Genomic DNA, 22187 nt, shown 5'->3' on the forward strand with positions numbered 1-22187 from the left:
CATGATCAATTTTAGATTTTAAGTAATGTAATTTTGTTTTTGTTATTTTATTTCTTTTTTTTTTTTTATTTCTTTTGTAATTTTCTGATGTTCTTCATCAGTTTTTTTTACTTGTATCTCGCCTTCAATCTCAAATTGAGAGAGGTGGCGGGTGATAAGTCTGCTATAATATAACATAACAGATCCAAACCGCACACAACATTCTAGCAATCCAAATGCAGCAAAATATTCATAGTCCTATGTCTGCTGTAAAAGTAAGTGTTGTTGCAATAAACAATCAAGACTGGCTGTGTTCAATCAGCTGAAACTAATTATCAATTAAATTTGATCAACTGGCTGATTGAATAACCAAGAGGACAGTTACTTCCAGGCATTCAAACAAAGTGTAAACAACGTTCAACCCCCCCCCCCCCCCCCCCCCCCAAATTTAATGAGATATGTAGTGTGCTCATACCCCTTACTAGGACCATCACAGACCCAAACGGGTCATCTGACTTGAAATATCATTGCACACTTAAAAAGTTTTACCTATTAATTCAGAATCAAAATACAGATTATACCTTAGTCCATAAATTTTGTCACATTATCAAAGGAAAACTTATCTTATTTTTGGGTTCCAACATGGACCACGTTTCGCTGCTTGCTTTGTCAAGGAACCTAAAACAAGATACTTGTATATTCCAAAATAACTTGCTGCGCCAGTCCCTTATAACTGCGTGTTCACAAACTCAGTGAAGGACACCAAACTTCTAGCTTAAGTCTGCAGTTTTGTGCCTAACTTTAGGTGCAAGGAGTTACACCATGTCACAGCTTGGTGTAAGTGCTTACAAGTGAAATTGGCAGTTAGGCACATAACTCCTAGTATTCAATAAACTGCGCACCTAACTCCTAGGCATGCCCCTGACCTGCCCATGCCCCTCCCATGTCACCCCCGGAAGTAATGCATCATAAAATTTGTGTGCACAACTTCTAGAACAGTGACTAAGGGCAGTTGCACATTCAACTGCAAATTGGTACTAATTAACACAAATTAAAGCCAATAATTGGCTACAAATAACAGCCACTTATTAAGCTAAGTTGTATGTGCAACTGACCTTATTCTATAAATGGTGCATGTAAATTTGCAGCCTAAGCTTAAATTTGGGCATTCAAGTTTATAGAATTAGGGAGTGAATTATAAAATATTATAATCTATGTGCATTCTTTTGCAATCTAGTTGTAAGAATTTACACCTACTTTATGCTGGTGTAAAAGTCCACACCTGAAAAGTGGGTGTGTGCAAAGTGGCTTATGCTATTATTCTTTAAAGAAAAGTAGGTGCTCACTTTCCTTTAAAAAATGGGCTTCAAACAGACATTTTCCTAGTGCCTAAATCTAGGCAGCCCTTATTAACTTGTTTTGCAGCTACATTATAAACAAACTAGTTAAAAATGTTCAATATATAAAGATTGGCTAACTTACCTCTAATGATTCATCCTGCATTAATGTTATCAGTTCTTTATGTATTATGTATATATTAGAACTTAAAAGTTTAGCGACCTATAAAAAATAACAAGTGAAACAAAAAGAAAAATAAATGAACACTTACCACAGAATATTTGCTCAATTTACTATTTCCTTATTTCTTACTGTAATACACACAATGCAAGGGGATGATATCAGATGCTGTTATTTGGCTGAACTAAATTAAATTCTGTTTAGTACATTTTGTTTTCAACAATGGCAACAGGTTTATAAGCATCAAATTACTCTGAATATTAATAAAGATTAGAAAACTAAAATTTAATGTTGGCTAATAAATGGTCTTATTTAGTGGCCATTAAGGGAGTAATTTTATATAAGAATTTTTGTTGTCTAAACTCTGTTCTACATGATAAAATTCCTCATAAAATTACCCTGAGCACAGAAATCCTCATTGTCATTTAGATAATGCAATTCTCTTAAGGCCTATAGAAACTGTCCAGTCTCGATCTCAGGCACAATAACATCCAGACCCAACCCACATGTCACTAACTCAATATAACGCACATCCCCAAGTAACTATCCCACCCCCCATCCCCCCTCCCCACCAATGAGCTGTTCAGATGTTCAAAATATAACTGCGGCCTCTGGAAGGCAAGGTCAGCCACAAAAGCTCCCATTGTATGCGAAATTTCTCACCCGCTACACTATCTAGAGAGTGAACGCTACATCTTTCAAGTTTCATTTGGTGAAGTAACTGCGCTCTCCAATAGGCTAATGGAGGTTTCAAGTCAGACAGCCAGAACTTTAAGATGGTGGAGATCCCCTTAGATGGTGATCCCGAGAATTTGTACTTGTGGAACAACAGGAGGGGGTCATGGACCAAGGTGCACCCCCACATTTGCTGTAATACTTGGTATAAGATTTAAAATTCTAATCGAAGGTGCAAACGCAAAGGAGATATTTTGCTTATTAAGAGCTTGCCCTTTAAAAGAAATCTAATTCTTAACAATATCAGGGTGGTAGAAATACATATGTCTAATGGTGATTAGAACGACAAAACTTGGTGAATCTGTCCAGCTTCTCACTGAGATTTTACACATCACATTGGTACACTAATACTGTTTCTGCCATTGCAGGCATTTGCCTTGTTAGTGAGGAAAAAATGAAAATGACTTGTTCTAAGTTTTTTTTTTAAAGGTTCATAGTTAGGCCCAGGACGTGCAATGCTAAGGGGTGATCTGAGTCAAGACTGCTGGGAGGGAAGGAGCCAGAGGAATATCCAGAAGCATTTCTAGTAGTGACACCTAATGGCCACAAAGGAAGAACGTTTAGAAGAAGCTCAGGAGTGATCTGTGTGTTTCACTTTCGGTCGTTCTCCTTCTTCAGACGTGATCTGAATGAACCAAAAATAAATACTGAAGGGCTTTGGTAGGTCCCAAACCAAAACATTTTCGAGGTGAGAATAATTTTAAAAGATTTACAGAGCTAGAACTGCAAATAAAAAAAATGAATTCTTCTGATACATTTAAAGATGAAAGAAACAGTGAAAATTATGTGAAAATAGGTTTCATCGTTAAGTGTGACCAGTACTATTGAGAGAAAAATTTCAGTTTGGGGAGATATGACTTTACAACTGGAGAGAGTACAAGTCTTGAGAATAGCAAAGCAATCCATAGTTTTAAACAGATAGGAGTGGAGGAGTGGCCTAGTGGTTAGGGTGGTGGACTCTGGTCCTGGGGAACTGAGGAACTGAGTTCGATTCCCACTTCAGGCACAGGCAGCTCCTTGTGACTCTGGGCAAGTCACTTAACCCTCCATTGCCCCATGTAAGCCGCATTGAGCCTGCCATGAGTGGGAAAGCGCAGGGTACAAATGTAACAAAAATAAAATAGATACTATTGGAGATTCTACATGGAATGTTGCTACTATTGGAGATTCTACATGGAATGTTGCTATTCCACTAGCAACATTCCATGTAGAAGGCTGCGCAGGCTTCTGTTTCTGTGAGTCTGACGTCCTGCACATACGTGCAGGACGTCAGACTCACAGAAGCAGAAGCCTGCGTGGCCACATTGGTGATCTGCAAGGGCCGACTTCTACGTGGAATGTTGCTAGTGGAATAGCAACATTCCCTGTAGAATCTCAAATAGTAGCAACAGTGGAGGAGTGGCCTAGTGGTTAGGGTGGTGGACTTTGGTCCTGGGGAACTGAGTTCAATTCCCACTTCAGGCACAGGCAGCTCCTTGTGACTCTGGGCAAGTCACTTAACCCTCCATTGCCACATCTAAGCTGCATTGTGCCTGCCATGAGTGGAAAGCGCGGGGTACAAATGTAACTAAAATAGATACTATTGGAGATTCTACATGGAATGTTGCTATTCCAGTAGCAACATTCCATGTAGAAGGCTGCGCAGGCTTCTGTTTCTGTGAGTCTGACGTCCTGCACGTACGTGCAGGACGTCAGACTCACAGAAGCAGAAGCCTGCGCGGCCACATTGGTGATCTGCAAGGGCCGACTTCTACATGGAATGTTGCTAGTAGAATAGCAACATTCCATGTAGAATCTCAAATAGTAGCAACAGTGGAGGAGTGGCCTAGTGGTTAGGGTGGTGGACTCTGGTCCTGAGGAACTGAGTTCCATTCCCACTTCAGGCACAGGGAGCTCCTTGTGACTCTGGGCAAGTCACTTAACCCTCCATTGCCCCAGGTACCAATAAGTACCTGTATATGTAAGCCGCATTGAGCCTGCCATGAGTGGGAAAGCGCGGGGTACAAATGTAAATAAAATAAACTACGTGAAGTGGCAAGAAGGTGTGCATTTTTTACATAAATTAAGGACAGACATGCTTGGCGAAGGAGTTTAAGTGGAGTGTAAGCAGTATCATAAAATATGCACATAGGTTACAATACACACCAATAAGCATATTTCAGTCAACATTTTGGCTGCTTTTGTGATTCTATTTCATAAAGACTCAATAATGTGCTCACATTTTTTTTTATAAAAAAAAAACCAAAACCTCAAAATAGGTGACTACTTGGCCTCCAAACTTAAATGACCCACTATAAAAGTACCTACCTGCACATAAAAAATGTATACCGCTTTGACTGTACTACTGAAAGGTGGTATATCAAATCCCATTACCTCCTTACCCTTCACAGAGGCAATTTTCAAACTGTCCTCATTGGCATAAAATCCATAGGTGTATTTTACCTACACACCTTGTATCAGGTTTTTGAAGGGAAAGTAGGTATATACTTTCATTTTGGAAACAGCATAGCCATAGATATTTGTGCCTGCTTTTTGCATAGGTACAATTTTGCTAGAAGATAATGCATTTAGATGCTCTTTTAACTAAAACAACAAATAATAAGTTGTGTTAAACTGCTAACCAGGTTTTAATGCACGGTAGACATTAGCACAGTAAAACTCTTACATTTGGTGCTGGGCGTGACATGGGTGAGTGGAAGATTTGCCGGCTATGACAACTTGCATGAGTTGATACCACACGCTAGCTTTCAATGACTGAGGCTACAGTTACTGCGATCTCAAGAGGAGACAGTAAGTACAGCAGTGCTAGAAGCAGTCCAGTAGCGTGGCCATAGCCCTAACGCTGATTACAAGTCTGATCCCCCACCCCTGATCACAAGAATGAATGCTCTAATGCATTCTTCTTAAGTGTATCATTGTATTTTATCTCTGGTATTTGAATTCCAGTGCTGTTGAATGTGTATATTTTTGATACTGTTTCACAGTAGTTCTATTATTAGGTTTCAATTTGCGGTTTTCAAGTTTACCTCATTTATTTTATTTATGTTTATTCTTGGTTATTTTACTATTGTTATGCTGTTAACAAAATTGTAAGTTTTACGTTAAACTGTACCTGCTGTACCCGCCTTGGGTGAATCCCTTCATAAAGGCGTTTAATAAATCCCAATAAATAAATAAATTATCATGACCCCCTCACCCCTAATCACAAGTTCAACCCCCCTGGCAAGCCCCTCCCACTTGTCCTCATTTCAATCCTAATCCCCCCCCCCCCCAGAACCCCTTCCACCTCTGGGACTTACCTGGACACAAAGCTTGGTGGCCCAGTGGCAAGGAGTGAGAAAGGTCATGCTCTAAAAATGGTACTGCTGACCCCTGGTGATAGTACTGTGAGACTAAAACTAGGGGTCAGCAATGCTATTTCGACCCAGAGCTGATGCAGTGGAGGGAGACTGCTCCCACTCCCTGCCACTTGGCTACCAGGTCTTGTCTCTGGGCAAGTCTCAAAGGTGGACAGGAGTTCCAGGGTGAGGGTTGGTTTTGGAACAGGGAGAGGCTTGCCGAGGGGTTGACTTATCTAGGGATGTTGGGGGGGGGGGGGCATCAGATTTGTGATCTAGGAGTGGGGGATCTGGAAATTGCTAAGAACAGGTGGAGATAACATGTATATCTATACGATGCGAGTTAAAACACAGGCACTGCATTACATGTCCATAGTATGGAGGGCTCATACTACTGGCCAGGTATGTAACACAGTGATTGTGCTGTAACAGTACCCTGGGTGGTAAATGCAGGCAGTTGTAGGGCATGCCCCCTGCTTTTACGACACTGGCTCTGCACTACCGCACATAATGTTTGTTGTTAACGTAACGTAAATTGAAATCATACCATACTTTGAAGATCTGAAAATGCAATTTTCAGACGGCAGATTTACATAAATGATTCATATTTTACCCATGTAGATTGCCTTCACAATTATCCACTGTTCACTGTATCACTGACAATAGACTCTGATGAGTGACAAGGTGGTTTAACTATATAGTAAAATACCCTAAATACTATTGTTTTTGTTAAAGATTTCTTATTCCATGTGCTAACAGCAATAACACCCTCACCAGTGGGCATTATCAGATAATGGCTTTTAGATAGCTGTCCCAGTGCCTCTTATCTTTGCAGCAGTAACCTTAAGGATTCTGCTCTATGCCAGGAGGCACTCGGATTCTGGAATCTGTGACAGCTAAAAAGAGTTTGATGTTGCAATGTTTAAATAAGATATGGAGGATTCAGTGACCTAGAACTTAAAAACGTGATCTATTATACAGTAGGTCTCTTTAGAAGAAAAGTGTAGGACCTTCAAAATGTACTCACTGAAGGAAAGAAGGAAAGGTGACATGATAGATAACATTCACATATTCAACAGGTTTCAATAAAGCACAGGAAGGTTATATTTTTCATAGGAACAGATGATCCAGGACAAGGGATCAAAAGATGAAATTGCAAAGGACAAAAGGAACAGAAGAATAGTTTCTTTAAGCAGAGCGGGCTGGATGCCTTCAATAGCCTGCTAGCAGAAAGAGAGAGATTAAAAAAAAAAGTGACAAAACCAATGCAGAATTAGGAAAGTCAAGTGACAAGCCTTTCTTAAAGAAACTTTTTATTGAATCTTTTGGAAACATCATATGTACTTCCTGACTAGCTTTGGTTGTATTTCTTCATTTATGCTGAGTAAGCTCTTGTATGGGCTTCATTTTGCATTAGAAAACCACCCTTCTCCTCACACACCCTTTATTCAGGAGAAACCAACAGGTAGAGAAGACATGGTTAAGTAAACTATCAAGTAAGCATGCACTGATGTTACAAAGTCTCTGGTGCAGTGAAAAGCCCTGCGTTATATATAAATGTTGACTTGCTATCATAATTTTCAAATAATGCTATGGTATTTGTACTTTTTAGAAATAATTTCAAGCTTTACTGCAACATGAACTTTGGCCAGTTATGACAAGCTATGATTGGCAAAACATGATGCCATGCCATGTAAAAGGACCCCTCAATATTTTGTATTACCTACTATAATATTTTGATACAAGATAATTATTTGGTAGCACAAGCACACATCTTTTCTAGCAGTAATTCATGGTGAGTTACATTCAGGTACACTGGCTACTTCCCTTCCCTGGACAGCTCAAAATCTAAGGGGCACTTTTACTAAGACATACTATAAAACAGGCTTAGCGCGTGTAGAGCATCCATAAAATAGTGTATTTTCAACCCCCCTCCCCGATATTCAAAAGAATTTAACCAGCTAGGATCGACACCTGGCCGGTTAAATGCCTCATAATTGGCTATCTGGCAATACTCAGCAGGGGATAGCCGTCTATCTCCTGCTGAATATCACTGGTTAGCGGCCAGCAGATTGACAGTTAAATCAGCCAACATAACCGGCTATCTGCCAATTTTGAGCCCACTGCAGCGGCTATATTTGGCTGCATGAATATGTGGGATATCTTTGGCCAGTTAGAAGATAACTGGCTAAGTCCAAATATCAACATGGCTGATTATCTCCCAACCAGCCAAAAATAAACTGGATATTTGTGACATTTGTGAGCCCTTGGCCCAGAAGCAACCGTGTGAGAATCACCCAACCATCTCTGGGTAGACTGAGTCCCCTCAGAACTAAGAGTGCTCCCAAGAACTGAACCGGACCACAAGTGGAGATGAACTGAGGCCGACGCTCCCAAGGTAGAAGAATCAACGGCCCTGCACAGCACCCAAAGGTCAGGATCAGCCCACACGGACCCCTCCACGCTTCAAAACCGCTTCCTCGTCCAGAGACACCTTGAGATGTGGCCTCAGACGCTGCACCTGCACCACTCCCTGTCACCCAGCCCACACAGTGCCAAACACAGCTCAAAGTCACTTGCTGCGTACAGAGACTAAGGACTCACGGTGGGTGACTGGAATCTCAACTGAGGCACGGGAGGCTCTGGACTCACAGGCCTGGCAGCAGGCTTCACTGGACCCAAGCAAAGGTGAAAGCTGTAGGCAGAGCTATTACTCCTCAGAACTACCAAGCTTGAATGCAGGCTTCATAGGAACACAGCATTAGGTGAAAGCTTTAGGCCAAGCTTTACTTCCTGGCTTGGAAGCAGACTTCCACTGGAACACAGCATAAAGTGAAAGCTGTAGGCCAAGCTTTACTCCTCAGGACTCCCTGGCTTGGAAGCAGACTTCCACTGGAACACAGCATAAGGAGAAAGCTGTAGCAAAGCTTCAGGCCACAGCCTCACAAAGAAACAGAGCTGAAACTAGCAGAGCCCAGGCAGGCCTGGGCCCCATCAAGGGTAACTGCCAGAACCCTGAGCACTCTCAGAAGCCAGCTTAAGAGGTGCTCAGTGCTGATGACATCACCAGCTTGGCCTCCACCACTCTACAGTGACTCCACAGGTCACTGACTAGAACTGCAGGTAATTTTAGAAGGTTTAGGAGGAACAGGGCACTGATGAGTGCCCTGACGAGGCACGGATGTCGCCGACAACGACCGTGACAATATTCAGTGCCGGTCACCAGAAGTTCCAGAAGTTCTGTTCCAGGCTTCAGGTCCATGACAGACTAGCATCAGATGCCTTTCTCCTGCATTGGGGGACAGGCTTTCTGTATGAGTATCCTCCCATACCTCTAGAAGGGAAGACTTTACTGAAACTCAAGCAAGACTGCGGAACCATGATCCTGATTGCACCCTTCTGGTCGCGTCAGATTTGGTTCCCTCTTCTTCTGGAGTTGTCCTCCGAAGAACCGTGAAGATTGGAGTGTTTTCCAGCCCTCATTACTCAGAACGAGGGGTCGCTTCTACATCCCAACCTCCAGTCTCTGGCTCTCACGGCCTGGATGTTGAAAGCTTAGAATTCGCCTCCTTGGGTCTTTCAGAGGGTTTCGCCCGAGTCCTTGTTACTATATTACTATGTACCTCATTCTACTATAATATCACCTTGATATTGTTCACACCGGAATCGGTTAACGCCGTTTACGATACTATGTAAGCCACATTGAGCCTGCAAAGAGGTGGGAAAATGTGGGATACAAATGCGACAAATAAATAAAAAGTGGCCTGGTATTGAATATTTGGGTTTAGCAGTGATCGCGGGAGTTAGCCCGGCTAACTCCCACAGTCTGAATATCGGCCCCAATTTGTTTATTTGCAGGTTCTGCGCTAAAAGTTGTCACTAGTACATGGCAACTGCAAATAATTTGCACAAAAGCACATACTGCCTCCTACTTGGGAGTCACTAAGGGTTCCCGCATTAACCTGAAGTTATTCAGGTACCATGCGCTAATGTGAACGCATTACCTGAATACCACTTCCATGCCTGTCCTCTGTCCCTAAAAATCCCCCTTCCAAAAATAAATTAAAAAAAAATAAATACCACGTGCAAGAGAAAATTGCCACAAGACACATTAATGTGTTCTTTGGTAAGCTTTTTTGGCGCACTAGGCATGCATTCACATCTAGTAAAATGGCCCCTAAGTTTGTACCTGAAGCAATGGAACATTAAGTGATTTACCCAAGATCACAAGGAGCGGCAGTAGGTTTTGAACTCTGCCCTTCCCTGGTTGTTAGCCTGGTGCTCTAACCAGTAGGATACTTCTTGGTGTGTGATGATTACAATAATAAGGATTATTTTTATGAACACACTTTTTTTTCTGGTTACACATTTTGCTAAAAATGCATTGTAATAAAAGATCATTTGTATATACAGTTTAAATTGACTTATTTTAAGGGATTGCTTTTAATGTATATTTGCATACCCCTCCCCACCCCAATCTAAATGTAATGGGCCATTAAGGTTTTTGTATTTTTCCAGAATTTAAGTTTACAAATTACCACTCCTTCTACTACTTATCATTTCTAAAGCACTACCAGGTTAGGCAGTACTATACACATATGACAGTCCTTGCTCCATAGAGCATATGAGCTAATCAAGAAATACTGTATATACATGAGATTCTAGGCGCATGTATTATAGAGAAGTGGTCAAGATGTAAAAGCAACTTCAAAACGTGGATTTTGGAATGAATTTGAATATGGCTAGTGAGGGAGTATGATGCACTCTCTCAGGAGGTCAGTTCCAGATAAACAGTGCAGCAAGGTGGAAGAATAGAGAAGAGAGTTAGCAATGGAGAAAAAGGACACAAAATAAGAATGACTTATCAAATGAGCCATTGTGGCAAGAACTTTGGTCCATCAGATCTTACTACTTTAAAAATCAATAGCAAAAATTTGAACTGCATTCCAGCCTTAAAATGAAACCAAGGCAGCCTGGAAAACGGGGGAGAAGTGCTCTGCCTCCCTGGAATTGCTAAAATCAACCTGCTCGAAAAATTCTCACCAACAGCTGTTGTAGATTGCTACATGACTATTACAACAGAAGGCTGATAAAAAAAGGGCTGTGAAATGGTCCTACAATGGTCACTAATCAGGAAAAACTTTGTAGTACACGTGAGCATCAGTGTAAGGTGAATTTGAGACCATGTTTAAATAGCATGATGGAAATTTAAAATGATTTGGATATCATATTATATACTGTGTAGGAACAGCACTTTTTGAAAGTGCTTTTGGAAAACTCTGTTGCAATCAAAAGAAAGCAAACAGATTTGTTTGGACCTTGATGATCTGATTGCATGAGGTCATTTAGAAATAGTTTTCACATTACAACTGAGCAATTTTGCCACCAAAAGATGGTACTTGATATGGAGGATAGATGGAAATTTTGTTTAAAAGTCTGGACCAAACAAAAATAAGATTTCAATGAGTGCTTTACCCTGTCTCTAGCTCACCTACACACATACCACCCTCTATTATTTAATACACAGTGTTTTAGTAATTAAATAGTATGACACTCATGGGTCCTACAAAGTTTTCTGATTATTAAACAGAAGAACATATGATAAACCATGCTCAAACAGATCAAGATTCATCAAGCCCAGTATCTTGTCTCAAACAGTGGCCAGTCTGGGTCACAAGTACTCGGCAGACCCAAAAACAAGATTACATTTCTCAAAGTTAATTTCAAGGGATGTGATAACTTTCCCAAGTCCACCTGGCTAATAATTTTTAATGGACTTGTCCAAATATCTTTTAAACTGCTCTGTGTTAGTCACTTAGTCATCCTCCAGAAGTGTTAAGTAATATAACTGATTCAGAGTCTTTAATGGAAGATGCTTAGTTGCAACTTTGGAATGATTCCTTACGTAGTGTGCTCGACAAAGTCGCCCCAATACATTTATTAACTAAGCCTCGAGCATATAAAGACCCTTGATATACTGGGGAACTAAAACAGAGTAAAAGGGTTTGCAGGAAACTAGAAAGAGCTTGGCAGGCTGAACAAACAAAAGACCAAAAACAATGTTGTAGACAAAATGGAGATCAAAGTTCAAAAGAGAACTAATAACAGACGTTGGTAATTCTTCTAGAAAACGTTTTAGAACTGTCAGAGATCTCACCTCATCAGAACAGTAGATCGTTAATTCAGAAATTTCTCAAGATAAGTTTGCTAATTTTTTTCCAGGAAAAGGTTTGTAAAATCCAGCTGGAATTAAGCAAGGGTAGACAGAATTTGAGGAATCTTGATGAGATTATTTCAGTAATTAATGAAGAGAATTCACAGTCTGTGGATCTTCCTGTAGATCAATCATGGAGTTCTTTCACCAAGGTACATTGTATATTGATTGAGAAACTTTATTCTGAGTTTGCTAAAGGGGCATGTAGACTGGATCCATGTCCAGCCTACATATTTAAAGGTATGCCTTCAGGATTCTTGTTATTGACTAAGCTCATTAACCAGCTCTTAAAGGAGGGCAACATGCCAGTTCAATTAGGGTATATTTTGCTAACTCCTTTATTGAAGGGACCGAAATTGGATTCTATGCAATGCTCCAATTGTATTTCTGTGGCTAATATTCCATTTATTGCCAAAATGGTGGAGGCTGTAGTTGGGATTCAGCTGCAAAACCATCTTCACCAGTTTCACGATCCTAGATAGTAACCAGCCTGGCTTTTGTCCAGGCTTTAGCACGGAAACAGTACTTTTGGCTTTAATAACAGAACTTAGATGTAATCTAGACAAAGGTATACCGACAATGGTCAAGCAGCTGGACCTGTCAGCAGCCTTTGACTTGGTAAATCATTAGACCCTTTTGAAGAGGCTGTCATATATGGAAGTATCAGAAGACTCGGTCTATAAATGGTTTGCAGGTTTCCTTCAACATCGGAATCTACAGGTTGTTTGGAACAGTTCTTTTTCTAACTCCTGGAGTATGAGTTGGAAGGGGTGGGAGTCCACAGGGCTCCCTGTTATCTCCCATTTTGTTTAATTTTTATCTGAGTGAATTATATCAGCTGATAATTTATTTGAAGATAACGTACTACTCTTATCCTGATGAGATCACTCTGGTATTTCTGGTGATGAATGGTGTTCAAAATACTGTTGAGTTGAGGTCTCTTCTATTTAGTAATATCTCCCAATGGATGTTGGTAAATGATTTGAAAATTAATCCTAGTAAAACAAATATTTTAGGGGTGGGGTCTAAAGATGTCAAAATTCCTAATATTACAGTATAACTGCAGGATGCTGAGATTTCTCTCCAATCCAATATTAAAATCTTAGGAGTAACACTGTATTCCACTCTGAGCATGGAAGCTTATATAAATTACACTGTTCGAAAGGCTTTTTTTAAACTCAGGATTTTACATAGAATCAAACCTTTCTTGGAAACATCACAATTAAGGATGGTACTACAGGCTACAATTACCAGTCAACTAAACTATTGTAATATAGTCTTGTTAGGTCTACCTGATTCTTCAATTTGGCGTATGTAGCATGTACAAAATGCAGCTGCTAAATTGATAACAGTAGGTAGATTAATTGATCATGCAACACCTTATCTGATTAAGTAACACTGGCTGCTGGCCCATGTCCAATTCATTATAAACTTTTGTTATTTGTTTTTAAAATCTTACATGGCTTAGCACCAGAATACCTTGCCAATGAGGTTTCATTCTATTCAACCCCTTGAACCTTGTGGTTGGTTCAGGAGACAAAATTAAAGACTCCTTCTTTGTCAATATGCCGTAAGATGACTACTAGGAACAGAACTATAACTTACAAAGGTCCAGAACTCTGGAATAAATTGACTAAGGATATTAGAAATAGTACCTGTTATAACATTTTTAGAAAGGTGATCAAAACTATTCTATTTTCGCAATACTTGAATGCTTTCTTAGCTTGATATTTTGCTATTTAAGTGATGCTTATGCTTTTTATGTTTTATTTTGTATTCCAATGGATTTTTTTTGTTCCATTATTCTCTTTTATATTGTAATCCGCCTTAAGCCCTTTTTGGTAAAGCAGGCTAGGAGTGCCTGTATTAGATTAGATAATTCCACAATGATCACTGTGAGAGAAAAAAATACTTAATATAATTTGTTTTCAATATGACAATTGTTAGATTTATGCAATATCCTTTTTTGTTTCAGTATTGTCTGAAAGGTTAAACAACTGTTTTGCTTCACTCATGATTTTATAAACTTCTATCATCTCTATCTCCTTGCTGATCTGTTTAACCTTTATTTATAGATACAATTTATATACTGATACAACATTGGAGCAATTGATCCACTGAACGAGAAAATAACGTTTTGAAAGTTCCAAGGAAAAGTTGGGAATAGTGTGAATTCAAGGAGACATGCTTAAAGATCCAACAGTTGCGAGGGACTGAATGACAGCTGAATCCTGTTATATTAAAGAATAGTATTTTCTTTTTTGAGAATAATTTGGACAGACAATAAAGCAACTGTAGTATCAGCTGAATTCATAAGTAGGTAGTGTTTGGGATAATATACCATTTTATTATAGCAGGAAGTAAATGGCATTCAGTCTGCAGCATTTCTCTATTGTATGTTTTTATGGGAATTTAATGAAGACAACGTTAAATTGTAATTAATGAAATTTGTTTTGCAGGTGGTTTTATATAGACATTATTATTACTTTACTTTAGACTGTGAACCCAGTTCGTTTTCTGTGAACAATACAACACAGAGACATACATTAAAACATACGTTAATACATTAGAATATTTTATCTCTACCAAACCTTACCAAGATCACAATTAAAATATAGGCTCATAAAAGCGCTCCCTTACCCAAGCCACTGGATTATAAACCAAAACCACCCCCCCCCCCCCCCCAAATCCATGGCCTCTTATTAGAAAGAGTCCAAGACTGCATTTGGGCAGTCTGCTCCTACCTCTATAACCTGGAAACAACCAACCGGTCAATATTCAGCTCCTGAAGGCTACTGCTAGAGATCGTACCGAAGTCTGCGAGGCTGCTGCTAGAGGTCATGACAGCCATGTTGAAGAGGCAGGAGTTGAGTATTGCACCTGTCTGTTCTCTGCTAGATCACAAGGGATCGAACAGGAGGTCTGGGAGGATCTTGGGGAAGGGAGGGTTGTTGATTTTCTGAGGGGGGGATTGTTGAGAGGGGCTGATTTCAATGTCGTCACCATCACAGCTAAGTGACCAAAGTTAGGACTGCTATTTATGCAGTTCCATTTGGTCACATAGCTATGCAGGCACATTGCTGACACCCACATAGCGCCAACTCCTCCCCAACTCAACTTTCAGAATGCTCGTTAAGTGTCACAGCGGTTGGCCCGCAAAGTATGAGTTAAGTGGGCAGGAGCTTCTTCTGCCTGCTTAAATCATTTTCAATATCAACCGGTAAGTTTGTATTTTTTCCTACATGCCAGTTAATTAAGTTCTACCCTAATATCCAAGGGCAATGAGTTCCACACTTAGAGAGTAATTCTACAAGGTGCAAAAATGGTAGTAATCTAGTCATTTACACTTAACCTGCATAAATGGCCTCTTGCACTATACCAACTAGCAGAAAAGTAAGCATTATGCTTTGATGCATAGACTCTGCTGGTTGGAATGTATCTGGGCAGAATTTGGGTGGAGTGTACACATGCATACATAAATTATAAAATACAGTAATTCATGTGGGTGTATGGATATGTCTAGGCTGGTGTGAATGGTCGTGTTCTCTGAAACTATCAAGAATAGTAGGCACATATAGAATAGGATTAAAATAGGTGCCCATGTTATAGAATTACTCTCAAAGGGACCACCGTACTTTTCCCTACTGCATGCACAGGAAGAGTTTGCAGAAACATCCCTGTGAGGATCTTGGACTCTACCTTGATTGATATCACCAGAGCCTTTGTGGCAAGCACTTGTTCCATCAGATCTCATACTTAAAAATCAATATCAAAAATTGGAACTGAATTCTGTACCTTTTCTAGTTATGCTATGTCCTTTTTGAGAGGGGGGGATCAGAACTGCACACAGTACTCAAGGTGTGGTTGTAACATAGACCTATACAAAGGCATAATAACATTTTCAGTTTTGTTCTCCATTGCCTTTCACGATCCCTAACATTCTATTTGATTTCTGGCAGCTGCAGCATACTCAGTTGACAATTTCAATGTAGTGTCCACAATGACTGCAAGATCTCTTTCTTGAGTGATGACTTGTAAGTCATAAACCAGCATTTTACATTTGGGATTGGGATTATTTTTCCCTGTATGCATCACTTTGCATTTTTCTACATTACATTTCATCTGCCATTTAGATGCATCGTTTCCTAGTCTCACAAGAACCTTCTGCAATCTCATGCCCATTTTAATGGGCAGATGAATAATTGGGACAATGAATAATTTGATCAGATGTAAATATGCTAAACAGCACGTCCCAGCACAGAGCCTCGGGGCACACTACTACCGATCCTTCCTCCGTCTTTTTTTAATTAGTTTTTAATCCATAACAGAGCAATGCCATCTGTCCTGTGACCTTTTAACTTCCTGAGGACTCTCTTGTGACGGACTTTGTGAAATACCTTATGAACTTTGAAAAATCCAAAAATACTATAAGCTCTAGTTTGCATAGTACACTGAGGTAGGAATTTGTGAGGCTTTGTAAAATAGGTAGAAGGATGCCAGCAAATACGTGTGTATTTGCCAGCATGAACAGTGGGACCAGTGATTTCACAAACCAATATGTGGACTAAAAAAGCAGCATCACTATCTTCCACATAGATATCAGTGATTATAGGTGGAAGTGCTGTTTTTCAATATCTCCACTTATAAGTGCTGGAAACTACATACAGGGATCTTGTTTTTAGAAATATATAGGTAGAAGTGGCACAAATGAAAAAGTAAAGTCCTAAAAGTTAAACTTTTGACATTTTCAATGACAAAAACCTCAGCAGTTTAAGCACAATTACTCCCTCTATCACTTGTTTCAAACCCTGGGTGAAACAAGCACTTTGACAACAACTATACATACCCTGTTTCCCCGAAAATAAGACATCCCTTGAAAATAAGACCTAGTAGAGGTTTTGCTGAATTGCTAAATATAAGGCCTCCCCCGAAAGTAAGACCTAGCAAAGTTTTTGTTTGGCCCCGATGGGACATGGACACAGAAACCTTAATTTTTTTCGCTGCAACCCAAAGACGAAATAACATAAAAGAAATGCAAGAAACAAGACTGAGGTGGAAAATCTATCGTCCAGCAGACTCCTACCATCCTCTTTCATGCTTTTGTGAAGATCAACTACCGGTAAGTGAGCCTGGAAAGAAAAGAAACATCCCCCTTGCAGAAATAATAAAAGAAAAGAAAATGAGTAACCGAGCCCTTTCGGCGCTGCTCCATTGCCCAAGGGCTAAGTCAGACTAGAAGGATGGAAAGTGTTGTGAATGTAAAGGAGGAGCGCATAAAGCACCACCAACGGGGAACGGAGCTACCGTAAAAAATTTTTTTAAATGTTTGTAATACGGTAGGGATGATCCTGCGCCCTAAGACCTCTCACAACCTCCTGAGACCCCCCAGCCAGAGCAGCCCGGCCCCACATTCCATTACCTTCCCTAGTTCATACCCCTCCTCCATTCCCAGCCCGGCTAGGGTGGCTCTGCTCTGCTCAAGTCCTGTGGTCACTGTGGGCAGATAGGCGAGCCACAGCCTACTCCTGCAGGATACCGCCCCCCCCACTTCAATACTGTTCCCCCTACTACTCCCGAATAAGACATCCCCCGAAAATAAGACCTAGCGCATCTTTGGGAGCAAAAATTAATATAAGACACTGTCTTATTTTCGGGGAAACACGGTAACAACATAAGTGTTGCCATACTGGGACAGACCGAAGGTCCATCAAGCCACGTATCCTGTTTCCAACAGTGGCCTTCCAGGTCACAAGTACCTGGCAAAATCCAAAAAGAGTAAAACAGATTTTATGCTGCTTATCCTAGAAATAAGCAGTGGATTTTCCCCAAGTGGATTTTCCTTTATGAAGCCACCCAAATCTTTTTTAAACCCCACTAAGCTAACCGCCTTTACCACATTCTCTGGTAACGAATTCCAGAGTTTAATTAAACGTCGAGTGAAGAAATATTTTCTCTGATTTCTTTGTAGCTTCATTGCGTGCCCCCTAGTCCTAGTATTTTTAGAAAGAGTAAACAAGTGATTCACATCTACCTGTTCCACTCCACTTATTATTTCATAGACCTCTATCATACCTCCTCCTCAGCCGTCTTTTCCCCAAGCTGAAGAGCCATGGAGGGGCATTTTCGATATGACGTCTAAGTCTGAATTTGGACGTTTTACATAAAACGTCCAAATCCATAACAGGAAAGAAGGTCATTTTCAACAAAAAAGTGTCTATCTTTCTCTTTTGAAAATACTGTTTGGAAAAACGTTTTGCAATTTGGACATTTTATTTTTTTGGTCCATTTTCAAACAAAAAACATCCAAATGCAAAATGTCTAACACAGAGGAGGAGTGGCTTAACGGTTAGTGCCGTTGGATTTGATCCTGGCAATATGGGTTTGATTCTCCACTGAGTGGATGAATACTAAATCCCACGGGGTTATAGATGCAGAAAAAGAAGTGGGAAGTGGACCAATGACTTCAGGACGTTGAGAAGTTTCTGAAGAGAGAGGCAATTTGTTGTTCTACTATACCTGAGTTTGATGATTGTTTGAGAGTTAAAAGTATTGGACACTTCTTGGTTATACCACTTTGTGTATCGTTCAAGATGAACAAATATACAAATTCTTTTTACTCCATTCAAGACTCCTGAGGCAGGCCTGTGGCCGAAACACAGTACTGTGTTGAGTCTACAATAAAGTATACTCACCGCCATAGTCTCGACGTCCTGAAGTCATTGGTCCACTTCCCGTTTGGTTCCCACTGTAGCTCCTTGTGACTTTGGGCAAGTCAAATGCATAGGGGGCATTTTTGGATATGACGTCTAAGTCTGAATTTGGATGTTCTTTGTAAAATGTCCAAAATCAGAACAGAAAAGGTCATTTTCTACAAAAAAAAGGTCTCTCTTTTCCTTTTGAAAATGCTGTTTGGAAAAACGTTTTGTGATTTGGGCGTTTTACTGTTTGGATCATTTTCAAACAAAAAACATTCAAATGCAAAACGTACAAAATATACAAGAAAATCTATAACAGAGTGAAACCATTCACATGTTCTAAGTGTGGTAAAAGCTTTGGTTGTAATGTAAGCTTTGGTTGTAATGTAAATCTCAAAGTGCATCAGAAAGTCCACATGGGAGAGAAACCATTTGCATGTATAAAGTCTGGTAAAAGCTTTGGTCAGAAGGTAAACCTCACAATGCACCAGAGAATACACACAGGAGTGAAACCATTTACATGTACTGAGTGTGGTAAAAGCTTTGGTTGGAAACAAAGCCTCATACGGCATCAGAGAATCCACACAGGGATGAAACCATTTACATGCACTAAGAAGGTAAAAGCTTCAGTTGTATTGGGACAGGTAATTAGGGAATGTACACTATGGAAAAATAGCACTCTGGTATTTAGATATATATAATAAGACCTCCTTTTTATCTATAGATCTGAATTCAAAGCCCAAATCTAATGATAAACAATAGACACAAGGCTGAGATGTTATAAAAAAAAATAGAAAGCTTGACATCAGGTAGAATAGTGGAAACGTGACATCCCCAGGAAAGCAATAGGGCATCCTTGGGGGCACTGCAGTGAACTTTATAAAATACCCCCAGGTACACATCTCACCATTGCTCCCTTACCTTGTCTGCTGAGCTCCCCAAAACCCACAACCCCCAACTGTACACCACTACCATAGCCCTTCAAGGTGAAGGGAGCACCAATATGTGGGTACAGTGGGTTTCTGGTGGATTTTGGAGGACTCCCAGTTTCCTCCACAAGTGTAACAGGCAGGGGGAGATAGAAGCTTGGGTCCACTTGTCTGCAGTGCACTGCACCACTACTAAACTATTCCAGGGACCTGTATGCTATTCTAATGGACCTGAGTATAACATCAGAGGTTGGCAAGTAATATTTTAATCATATTTTTTGGGGTGGGAGGCGGGTTAGTGCCTACTGGGGGAGTAAGGGCACCTTTTTGTGTAGAGTGGAGGAGTAGTCTTGTGGTTAGTACAGTGGACTTTGATCCTGGGGTAGTGGGTTCAATTCGCACTTCAGCTATTTGTTATAAAAACAGGTCTAGTTCAAAACGTCTAAGTTTTAGTCCTGGACGTTTTTGTTTTGTTCCACTATGGCTGAAAAAACGTCTGTCTTAGGAACGCCCAAGTCCCGCCTTGAGCACGTCCCTGGCACACCCCCTTGAGATTTAGACACACTTCTGGTGCACTTCAGAGAAAAACATCTAAAAAGAGTTTTCAAAAATACTGATTTGGACGTTTTTGTGAGAAAAACATCCAAATGCAGACTGTCACACTTTAGCCTTTCCTCATAGGGAAATCATCTCATCTCATTTATCATTTTCGTCGCCTATCTCTGTACCTTTTCTAATTCCACTATACCTTTTTTGAGATGAGGTGACCAAAATTGAACACAATATTCAGGGTGCGGTCGCACCATGGAGCGATACAAAGGCGTTATAAAGTCCTCATTCTTGTTTTCCATTCCTTTCCTAATAATACCTAACCTTCTATTTGCTTTCTTAGCCACCACCGCACACTGAGCAGAGGGTTTCAACATATCATCAACGATGATGACTAGATCCCTTTCCTGGTCATTGACTCCTAATGAACCTTGCATTTCATTACGAGGCTGTAATTTGGGTTCCTCTTTCTCACATGCCATTTTGATGACCAGTCTCCCAGTATCATAAGGTCCTCTTCTACTTTTTCACAATCCACTTGCGATTTAACAATTTTGAATAACTTTTTATCATCAGCAAATGTAATTACTCACTAGTTATTCCCATATCTAGATAATTTATAAATATGTTAAAAAGCAGCGATCTCAACACAGACCCCTGTGGAACCACACTACCTACCCATTGAGAATATTGACCATATAACCCTACTCTCTGTTTTCTATCTTTTAACCAGTTTTTAATCCACAATAGGACACTACCGCCTATCCCATGACTTTCCAGTTTCCTCTGGAGTGTTTCATGAGGTACTTTGTCCAACGCCTTTTGAAAATCCAGATACACAATATTGACTGGCTCATCTTTATCTACATGTTTGTTCACCCTTTCAAAGAAATGTAATAGACTGGTGAGGCAAGATTTCCCTTCACTAAATCCATGTTTGCTTTGTCTCATTAATCCATGCTTTTGAATATACTCTGAAATTTTGTTCTTTACATAGTAAGATAGTAAACGACAGCAGATAAAGACCTGTACAGTCCATCCAGTCTGCTCAACAAGATAAACTCATTTTACATGGTTTTGCCCTGCACTGACGTCAGGCTCACCGGTCTATAATTCCCGGATCTCCTCTGGAACGTTTTTTAAAAAATCGGCATTACATTGGCCATCCTCCAATCTTCTGGTACCATGGTTGATTTTAAAGATAAATTACATATTACTAACAATAGTTCCAAAGCTAATTTTTCAATTCTATCAGTACTCTGGGATGAATACCATCCGGTACAGGAGATTTGCTGCTCTTCAACTTGTCAAATCGAGCCATTACATCCTCCAGGTTTATAGAGCTTTCATTCAGTTCCTCTGACTCATCAGCTTTGAATGCCATTTCTGGCACTGGTATCTCTCTCAAATCTTCCTTAGTGAAGACCGAAGCAAAGAATTCATTTAATCTCTTCGCTATGGCTTTGTCTTTTCTGATTGCCCCTTTTCTCCCTCAGTCATCTAGCGGTCCAACCGATTCTTTTGCTGGCTATGTGTTTTTGCCTCCAACGCAATCTTTTTTTCAAAGTCCCTCTTTGCCTTCCTTATCAGTGCTTTGCATTTGACTTGATATTCCTTATGCTGTTTCTTATTATTTTCAGTTGGGTCCTTCTTCCATTTTCTCAAAAATTTTCTTTTAGCACTAATAGCTTCCTTCACCTCACTTTTTAACCATGCCAGCAGTCATTTGGTCTTCCTTCTTCCTTTTTTAATAAACAGAATATATTTGGCCTGGGATTCCAGGATGGTATTTTTGAAGAGCATCCACGCCTGATATAAATTTTTTATCTTCACGGCTGCTCCTCTAAGCTTTTTTTTCACTATACTTCTCATTTTATCATAGTCTCCTTTACAAAAGCTAAATGCTAACGTATTGGATTTCCTGTGTGTACTTACTCCAAAACCAATATCAAATCTGATCATATTATGAACACTGTTATCAAGTGGCCCCAGCACCATTACCTCTTGCACCAGATCATGAACTCCACTGAGGACTAGGTCTAGAATTTTTCCTTCTCTTGTTGGCTTCTGTACCAACTGCTCCATAAGGCAGTCCTTGATTTCATTAAGAAATTTTACCTCCCTAGTATGCCCTGATGTTACATTTACCCAGTCAGTATCAGGGTAATTGCAATCACCCATTATTGTGTTCCTCAGCCTCCCTAGTTTCCATTAACATTTCTACATCCAT

General features: G+C 40.1%; 1 protein-coding gene across 1 annotated transcript in view; it reads right to left on the reverse strand.

The window, feature by feature from the left end:
* The window catches only part of LOC115458920 (serine/threonine-protein phosphatase 4 regulatory subunit 4-like), a gene marked incomplete at its 5' end in the record, with an annotated part of 224254 nt that overhangs the window by 136814 nt on the left and 65253 nt on the right, over window positions 1–22187 (reverse strand). Inside the window, 1 exon segment of the mRNA XM_030188773.1 lies at window positions 1462–1539. Coding sequence (XP_030044633.1) covers window positions 1462–1539 — 78 coding nt within the window.

This window comes from Microcaecilia unicolor, unplaced genomic scaffold, assembly GCF_901765095.1.
Source record: "Microcaecilia unicolor unplaced genomic scaffold, aMicUni1.1, whole genome shotgun sequence".
NCBI classification, from domain to species: domain Eukaryota; kingdom Metazoa; phylum Chordata; class Amphibia; order Gymnophiona; family Siphonopidae; genus Microcaecilia; species Microcaecilia unicolor.